The 9,589-nt window shown below is 39.8% G+C and overlaps 1 protein-coding gene and 1 long non-coding RNA gene across 2 annotated transcripts in view; one reads left to right on the forward strand and one right to left on the reverse strand.

Moving 5' to 3' along the window:
* The window catches only part of LOC109469565, a 9,596-nt gene extending 5,328 nt beyond the window's left edge, over nt 1-4,268 (reverse strand). The window contains exons 1-4 of the long non-coding RNA XR_002140201.1: nt 4,082-4,268; nt 3,385-3,420; nt 1,987-2,021; nt 752-830 (exon numbers count right to left, since the gene is read on the reverse strand). This is a non-coding gene — a long non-coding RNA (uncharacterized LOC109469565). The remainder of the gene's footprint in view (nt 1-751; nt 831-1,986; nt 2,022-3,384; nt 3,421-4,081) is intronic.
* Nucleotides 4,269-4,673: 405 nt separating this feature from the next.
* LOC109469566 (pre-mRNA-processing factor 19-like) overlaps nt 4,674-9,589 on the forward strand; it is a 17,362-nt gene continuing 12,446 nt past the window's right edge. Inside the window, exons 1-3 of the mRNA XM_019768100.1 lie at nt 4,674-4,759; nt 5,716-5,865; nt 6,177-6,311. Coding sequence (XP_019623659.1) covers nt 4,741-4,759; nt 5,716-5,865; nt 6,177-6,311 — 304 coding nt within the window. The 5' untranslated portion in view covers nt 4,674-4,740. The remainder of the gene's footprint in view (nt 4,760-5,715; nt 5,866-6,176; nt 6,312-9,589) is intronic.

A 9,589-nucleotide genomic window follows, 5' to 3' on the forward strand; every position in this document is an offset into this window, starting at 1 on the left:
TTTTTTTGTGGTAGGGAATGGTGGGGAAGTAAGGGAGCATTTTGGACACGGTGCTAAATAATTGTTTTCTGATAATATCCTGGTCATTCCAGGCACATATTGCTATAACCAACATTGCCCAACATATCTTAACCCAAAAAAGTTTGATCACATTTACTGACATTTAATTTCAAATACAATGTACTGGTGGTCTATGCTTGCCACAAATCCAAACTTAAGTATCTTTTAATGCAGTATGTTCAGGGCTCGAAATTCATTTTTGGGAATAGGTGCACTGGTCCAACCTAAAAAATTGGGTGCACCAAAAAATTTTGGGGTGCACAATATAAGAAAAAATAAGTAGAATGTTAGGAAATGTTTGATTTCTTACAGAAAGGTACTTCTACAATGACTTTATTATTTTTCTGACACTTGGAATTTAGGAATACTAGTATGCTGTGTACTACTACACATTAACATATTACATGTATGTATGTATGAAAATATCTAATAGGTGCACTGGTGCACCCACAGAAAAAAATTGGGTGCACAGCTCCAAATTTGGGTGCACTGAGGTGCACATGCACCCAGTATTTCTTCCCTGGTGTTGTATGATTTTGAGCATTTGCACCAGCAGGGACTCCAAATCGTAGTCCAATCAGAATCTCTGATCAGACTGAGACTATCTGTTGTAGACTCTGATCTAGATCTCTACTTGTTCAGTACAATAGCCAATTCTACCAGATCTGACATATCTTTCCTTTTTCCTTACCTCCAATACATCTCCCTCCTGACCTAACAACAGCAGCACAGGACTCTTCCCAGCAATGGGCTTGAACTCCACTTGGTGACTAGTGTACTTTGTTAAAGAAGAACCATTTTAACTACTGTAATTCCTGATTTTTTTTTACCCTATTGTAATGTTCACTGTTTTTGCTGTCACTTCTGTACCGTGAACTTATCATTACAGTTAACAAATAATTCCTGGACTTTCTTTTTCCTGCACCTGTCGCCACCATGAATATGTAGTTCCGTGAACATGTCCATTTTTCTCAGACTGTGAACTTTTGCTACCGTGAACATAAAGTGAATTACAGTATATAACATGAATCAATGCCTCATACACCTCACCTTATTCTAGTTAATACAAGATTTCGGAAAGTTTCTGTCTTGGTCAGTCCCTGTACCTTCCATTGTAAATGAGAGATGAGTTCCATGTGTGATAAATGCAGGGAGTGATGAAACAAAGGTGTACATGTGTGTGCAATCGTTAACAAATCAAGACTACCGGTATAGCCTCCATAGCATGCCAAAAACTGGGGGTTTTGAGGGTCTTCATGGTCTTTGGGAGCTTTTATGTGCTATTTTCTGTTTACATATAGACAACATATATATTATATAGCCAGCCTGGTTGAATTACCATAAAAAAACAGCCAAAGACCACCAAACCCCCAGTGCTATAAGCCTGCTATGGAGGCTAGCAAGATTAAAGGATCTTCTAAAAAGTCAGCAGAATGTGCTGTGACAGTGTGAAACCCGTCATGTATTGAGCATTGTGTGTACCCATGATGCAGTGTACCCAGGATGTTTCAAAAAGGATTTGGCAGGGTTTAGGTGACGGCAGCTCTTTTGGGCGGCATCACTGACCCTGCTCGGGAGGGTGAAAAAGGATGACATCCCAACTACAGTTTTCAAATACTCTGTCAGAAAAGATATTCTGCAACGGGCAACATTCTGATGCAGAGCTGACCAAACATCCAACGAAAACTGAAAAATTAGGGTTTTGTGCAGGTGCAGTTACTAATCATATTGCTTTCAAATAACCATATTGCTTACAAGTTACACAGATGTAGTAGTATACCCTGTCCACTAAAGGACTAAAAGTTGGCTACCAGAATTTTTTTCTAAATAGAATGATGCTAAGAATTTTCTGGTACCTTAGAACTATACTATAGAAAAATGAGAGTTTTATTAGTCACTGTCAAAGAATTTCTCATGAAAGGATACAAGGTAGGCAGCACTTCATGGATGAACCTCTTCACCTGTAGTGTAACATATGTACATGTACATGGAAATATAACAAACACGATTTATTATATCAAAGCTGTATTCATTATGTAACATTAGCACAGTACAAAACGTCAATTTTACTGGTCCTTTCTTTGCACTATTATACAAAGTAACCTGATTTTGTGGTGGTGCCACAAACTAATTATATAAGTGCACCTTTTGTAGGCTCTTTTAGCGCCTGCCCATATACATGTATGTCAGAAATGTGAGATACTAGTAATTGCACAAACCAGTTTTACTTAAGTGGAAGTAAATTACATGATTTTTAAACTAAAATATTTCAATTTTGGTGCAAAAATATCACATATTGCTCCTTTATCACAATTTCATGTAATAACCAGGCTAATGTATTAAACTATGTAATCTCCAAGCAGATTTTTCGGTGGCTGCAAGAAAGTATCCACTGCATGGCAAATGCATACAGCCTGGCCAATTTGATACTGTCTTGCGTCCACCAAAGATCTGCTTGGAGATTAGAAGTATAACTAGGACCCATCTGCAGCAAGTTATTAATTGCATGCTCTCTCCTTTTGATCATCAAAAGGACAAAGCAAACAATTAACAACTTGCTGTGCCCTTTGTTTTGACCCTTCAAAAGGCAGTGTGCCGTTTAGTGTTAATCACTAAGTTATCAATATGTTTTGTATATGCCCAAAAGTGTCAACTTGTATGGTTTCCGAAGTTAGTAGTAATTATGTTCCAGGTCCTTCCCTATACGATGATGTGGCAGATCCTGTGTGGACAAATACTTACTTGTTTGGCCAGCAGTGGGGGAGACGGAAATAATCAATGCCAACAGGATCCTTCACCCATTTCATCAACATGTTACATTTGTACTTACCCATCTTCATGCCATTCACACAACAATGAATAAGACTGGTAGTAGAATATCTAGAACTAGAAGCTAATTTCTACTAATAAGCAGTGTTCTAGCCAGTGTCTGTTATTGGAAAGAATTGTTTTGCTCATGACGGTCAAAAATTTTGCCAAATCAGTCATCTTTGATGGGTGAAAATATAAAAAGGTATGAAAATGGATGACATTAAATCATGCTTAAAATTACCAGCAAATTGTGCTCCTCAGAAAGCAGGAAATAACATTTCAGAGGGTCGAGATTTCAAAATTTTTCCAAGGGAACATACCCCCGAATTGACCCCATAGGATTGTTGAGCCTTTTTGGTGCTTGACATGAACAGTTACACCAAACAAATTCTTATGACGGAAAAAAAAATTCAGGCTGATTTGAACACTAAATTAAATCAAGGAGGTTTAAACTTAAACTTATAAAGTTAACAAGTTTGTGGCACTTCAGATTGAGAGAAAGCGTCTGCCCACCTTGGGGAGTTTGTTCAAGCGTCATCCACTGCAACTCTGAAATATAACACACACAAAAATTCACCTAGTTAGGAAGGGTATTGTGATGAAACATGACCGGCTGTGAAACTAGTCTGACCATGGAGTTAGAAGGATCTGACTAAAATGTTATGACAGATAATGCTCATGCTATTTAGGTTCCAATTTTTTAGAGGTTAGGCTATTTGACATGTTTTTAGGCATTTCATTCTTTCTTTTTTTTGTACTGGTACTAGTATCTTTTTTTCACCAACCAAACTAGCATGATTATTCAAATAGTTAAATGTGATGTTGTACAAAATTTAAGCCTTTGGACGATATACCTAGCTAGGTTTATGTAGTGGGGTTTTCTCAAATGTTTTCAATGAGATTCAGTCCACATACTATAATGTTTAAGTTCAAATTCCAAGGTCCAAGATTACAATGTGGGTTTATTAATTAATATTGCTGCTTTTGGGATGGGAAGGCATAACTTTGTTATATTATTTTACGTGTAAGTTATCAATATCAATAATTTAATAGTGGTGATCCTGACAATAATATGCGCCAACGTGATGCCCCCAGTGAGGGAATTTTGAGGACGTGGCCACACCACATGCCTAGGTGACGTGAACAAACACTTGTTTCTCACCTGCGTGTCCTGACATGCGTTAACGTTATAATTTATTCTAGACCTTACCTCTACCCTGGCGCTGTGGTATTCAGTGTCCGCGCGGGTCTGCTGGGCCAGTACGGCCACACAGACCGCTAGAAGCAGCAGGCACGCCCGCATGGTTCACCTGTACAGACGGTAACGTGTAATACCTGTACCTGTACCTGTCGTACCTGCCCACTAACTTTCAACCGGAAACAGGGGGCACGGACGGGCTCACTTCAATACAGGGATACAAAATTTTCTCATATCATATGTAGACATCAATTTCGTTTGAGCAATTAATATGTTAAGATGTTAATGTTTTAGAAACAATAATATATTACTTTTGCACCACACTTAGTGCTATAAAATAGCGTTAAAATGTCACAAATACATTGTTGACAAAAAGTTACCCCCGCAATTCTTTAGAACAGCTCGTTAGACATAGGGCCACTTCTCTAACGTGATAGGGGTCGGTCTGTGTAACATTTTAACGTTAGATTTTTATTTGATCAACTAATTGATACTTTGATTTCTAAAAGAGTATAACTCAAAACATATATTTTATGTCTTTATGATTTTTTTTATACGACATCTTAATGATTTGAAAATATATCTAGTTTTTTTTTATTTCCCCCCACAATGTGCCAGTAATGGAATAATTCATCCTTCCCATCAGGCAACTGGCGTAAGCATCAAGCATCATGGCGCTCATCTGCTCAAGTAAGTCTCACACTTTTGTCAATTTTCCCTCCGTTTTTCTGAATACTGCATCTCTTGTAAGTATTATAGCAGTGCGGATGACAGTCTGTGTATTATATAGCACTTTTGAGTGCAGTCGTTTCAGCGATGTCGAAGTAGAATTGTCTAGGGACCGGCGCTAGTTTCTTCATGCCGCGATCACGTTGTTCCTCCATGGCGACTCAACAGGCTGCATTGTTGTACAAAATATACATAGTCCCCATTATTTATAGTCGTGGAAAGATGTAACACCTAACTATATCCGATGTTTTTGTACTCTGCGCTAGGCTGGTTGAGTCTAGACCCGTTTTCTGCGTGTCACTTATAGCTCCCCGCAGTACTAAGTTTCCTGACATGGGTTCTTGCCTCACAAATTATTTTTGTCAACTCAAAGCACACCATAATCAAGAAGGTTTTGATTTTGAACCTCTTTGCCATAATAAATAATTTAGGTTTAGATGTAGAATTATGGTTAGGATCCAATCTGGCTACCATTTTGTTATTACTAGTTAGATTAGGTGCAGGTAGATATAAGAAATACCTACACAGCTCCAATTATAAATTTTTACCCATACTAAGGTGCATGTGCACCCTGTATTTTGAATCCTGCTCATCGAATGTCAGATTTCCTGTTAATTGATTTTTTAACTAGAAAAGTAACATTTGCAAAGCAAATGAATAATGTTTTACCTTTGCATATGGTCTGCTCGGTTAATTCTTACTCAGACACATTCACATATATATGGTGACAGGAGTTTAAATCCCTCCTACTATAAAATTGCAACATTATGTAACCCAACACCAGTTGCTGTTGTGACGCACGCCAACAAATCAGGTCAGAGGCCAGGTAAGAGGTTACTGTTTGGAGAAGAAGAAGAAACTGAGCAAAAACAATATGTTTTCCTTTGGTAAACATAAATACTATTTCCCATGCAAAGTTTCCAACGAAGTTCCGGAGCACCCTGTGGTGTCGCCCATCTCTGGGCACGTGTTTGAGCGCCGACTGATCGAGAAGTTTGTCTCGGAGAATGGCACAGACCCCATGAACGGTGAACCACTCAGTGTGGAGCAACTGGTCGAGATAAAAGGTGAGTTCTGATTGGTCAGTCATTTGTAGCAAGTCATATTTCACCCCAGTTTTGCTTTGTCTGTTTGTGTTAAACTTGAAGCCATCCAGTGTAATATCAAGGTGGCAAAATAATTTCTGGATAAGGAAATTTACTGATACATGTATTTTATGTTTGAGAATAAAGACATCTCTGTTGTGTTGGTACATGTGTCACTTTTTGACTGTTTGACTGTATTTGGATACATCAGAATTCCTGCTCAGAATAAGTTAGATTCTAGATTTGAAGATGCTGTAGATTAACAAGGTGCTGATGTATGCCTGTATTTCCAGTACAACCCACGGTGAAGCCACGCCCCCCGTCGGCCACCAGTATCCCTGCCATACTGAAGGCCCTACAGGACGAGTGGGACGCCTGCATGCTGCACAGTTTCACCCTCAGGCAGCAGCTACAGACAACTCGCCAAGGTACAAGCTGCAGCTATGAAAAACTTAAACTGTTCTCCAACTCAAAATTTGACTCACCAGAAATTTTCGACTGAATCACTCAGTCTTCCTCAGCTATCTGACCCAAATGCTGTGGACACGTGATTTTTTCCACGTGTGACGTCAGCAAAGGGTCAAAGGTTGTCTGAAGTTGATATCGCTCCCCGTCCCGGTTGAGCGATGGTTGAAGTGCCCTGATGTATATGGCCTCTTGTATCCCTCTCTTGAAGTAATCCTGTTCGGTATCCAAGATTCTGTACCCCTCCAGATCCACTGTGTGTCCCGGTGATTCTATGTGGATGTGCTGTGACACCTCAGATGCAACAGAACTGGGTCGTCTATGTTCTAGAAACCTGGTTTTTAGTGAGCGCTCAGTTTCCCCGATATAAGTTTCCCGACAGGGGCCTCTGTTTTTTTTACAGTTTAAGTTTTTCATAATGTAATTTACCAACTCAGATGAACTTTCATGCTGTTACAAGCTGCAGCTGTTTTTCTAAACAGGGGAATAAGGGAGCTGCTCTCTCATGTAACCACCCAGCTCCCTAATATCAATTTTCAGATTGAACCCTAAGTGGCTACTTACAAACCATGATTTAGTCTCTCAAAATGATCTTTTTCCAGTAAAGATGGAAAAACAATACAACAATGCATTCTAGCATTACAAACTGTGTTACTCTCATTTAAAAAATCCCCCCTTGGTCACTTTGCTCCCTCCCATGCTTGCAATCTGCTCCCTCATGCTAAATTTTTCTAGAAAAATCCCTGCAAGCTGTACCATCATACATGAATCTCCACAATGGACTGTTTGTACTTGCATGTGTAGTCTAGTGGTTAGCGACCTTGCCTCTGGACCAAGAGGTTGGGAGTTCGAATCCTGGCTGCACGTTACTGTAGTTTAAGGGTCACAATCCTTAGGACTGTTTTCCACTGTTCATTGAATTTTTCATAAAGAGCTATGGGAATTTTTACAGGTACAAATAACAATACATAAACTGTACGCAGTGTCTGTCTTCTCTGTCAAAACCAACTGAATAAGGTCTTCAGTGAGCTTAATTTGATTGAACTGACTTTCCTGTTTTGTTCGCAGTGAATATTGTAGTATTCAACCACATAAAGCAGTGTTCTCACCAGGATTTTTTCACAGCATAGGGGGCCAGGTTTGAGCCAGGCCACACATCGAGCGCCGAAGGCGCGAGGGCGAGCGCCGCAGGCGCGAGTAATGTAGGGGGGTCCGGGGGCATCCTCCCCCGGAAAATTTTGAAATATATAACCCTCTGAAACACCATTTCCTGCATTTTGAGGGTCAAATTTTGAAAAAGTTTTCATCTTTGTTACAGCTTTTTTTAAAGGTTCAAATCCAAAATTTATTTCCAAATTCGTGAAGGGTCATAATAAATGGACTTACTTGTCTTATGCTTGGTACAGGTCTTGGGCAAAATACTCAGACACTGTATAGACTAATATTTATAAATGATAATGCTTCAAAAAGGAAACTACTGGAGTACACTTGTATCATGTTTTAGAATTTGCTCTGATATTTTAACTTTGACATCAAAATTAGCCCAAGCCTCGGCACAGTTCAAAGGGTTTCTTCTGTCAACACAACATCGGTAGCCAACAAGAGGTTCTTTGGTATTAAAACACGCAGTGCTTCCCCGTGGCATTGGTAAATTATATTGGTAAAATGATGGAATTACTTGATAATGAGCTATATTACCGACGAAATCAAGAACATTCTGAGGGAAAACACCGTAAAAACTGGCTTCTGTGCAGCTGTGTTACATGTGTTGCGTGCGCGCCATCTTGGAAGAGTCTATTCTGTAAACAGGGGGAAAGTTTCTTGGAAATACTTTGTCAAATGATAAAAAAATACGATATTGTGCAGGAACAACATGGCATACTTATTTATTATGGGTTCACCACACCACGAAGTGGTGGTGAACCCATATTGCTTTTTCTGATGTTTCTTCTCCTTCTGGTTCCGGGTCGGAGTTTAATTCTGACCAGGGTTCCAAATAGTGCGCAGTAAATCGCCGGATCTGCGAGGTTGTCACGCTAGGTTTGGCTCCCCATAGCTCGGCGATCGCTGTAGATTTTCAACTAGGTTTTGAATTGATCAAAAAGCCTTGGGATTGTAGTGTTTTTCGGCGCGGTGAAGTTGGACGGCCAGCGAAGCGTTTATGGTATCAGTCCGCGAGCAAGGGTGATGCGGTTTGTCGCCTGATGACCCAAATAGCTGCGTTCTATGTGGAATTTCTAGGGGTTCGCGTCACCGGATTTTGCGAAAAACTTATCGCAACAACCTATATTTTTTTTCTGTTTTTCAGAAACAGGAAGTAGTAAGCTATTTCAGCATATAAGCTGTTAGCCTGGGAAAATTCGTTTTCCAAGCAGGTCCGTTGAAAAAACTGCAAAAAAACTACATTTTCGTATCCAAAATTTACGTTTAACTACAGTTTCTACCGAAATTATAGAGTCGACGGACAATAACCAAAATTGTATCGGAAGCCGGCTGCAAACCTCTGTTGACTGATGTAATGAGATTTCCCGGCGTACTTTTTTTGGCGGAGTTATAGCCCTTCGGTCTGAGGGTGCCCGCCGGATCCAAAATCGTGAAAAAAACTCCGGTCCGAGACCTTCTCCTTCTTCTTCTTCTTCTTCTCCTGCCATTTTTTAAATGGATTCAGCTTCTTCATTTTAGGGCCTAAGGTCCTGAAATTTGGTATGGAGGTCCGTTGAAAAAACTGCAAAAAAACTACATTTTTCGTATCCAAAATTTACGTTTAACTACAGTTTCTACCGAAATTATAGAGTCGACGGACAATAACCAAAATTGTATCGGAAGCCGGCTGCAAACCTCTGTTGACTGATGTAATGAGATTTCCCGGCGTACTTTTTTTGGCGGAGTTATAGCCCTTCGGTCTGAGGGTGCCCGCCGGATCCAAAATCGTGAAAAAAACTCCGGTCCGAGACCTTCTCCTTCTTCTTCTTCTTCTTCTCCTGCCATTTTTTAAATGGATTCAGCTTCTTCATTTTAGGGCCTAAGGTCCTGAAATTTGGTATGGAGGTACAGTGGGCAAATACCCCTAGGCGTTTTTTAAATTTTTGTGATACAGGCTTTTAGAATGGTTTTTATTTGTAGTTTTTTTGGTCTTGTGTTATAGCAAATGTATTACTGTGTTAGTGTGGAGTGTTTACCACATCTGGGCATGAGTCATCACAATGGAATGCAGGGCATCAACCAATAGGCATGCAGCTTT

The sequence above is a fragment of the Branchiostoma belcheri genome, unplaced genomic scaffold (assembly GCF_001625305.1).
Source record: "Branchiostoma belcheri isolate BF01 breed outbred unplaced genomic scaffold, Haploidv18h27 scaffold208, whole genome shotgun sequence".
In the NCBI taxonomy this organism is placed as follows: domain Eukaryota; kingdom Metazoa; phylum Chordata; class Leptocardii; order Amphioxiformes; family Branchiostomatidae; genus Branchiostoma; species Branchiostoma belcheri.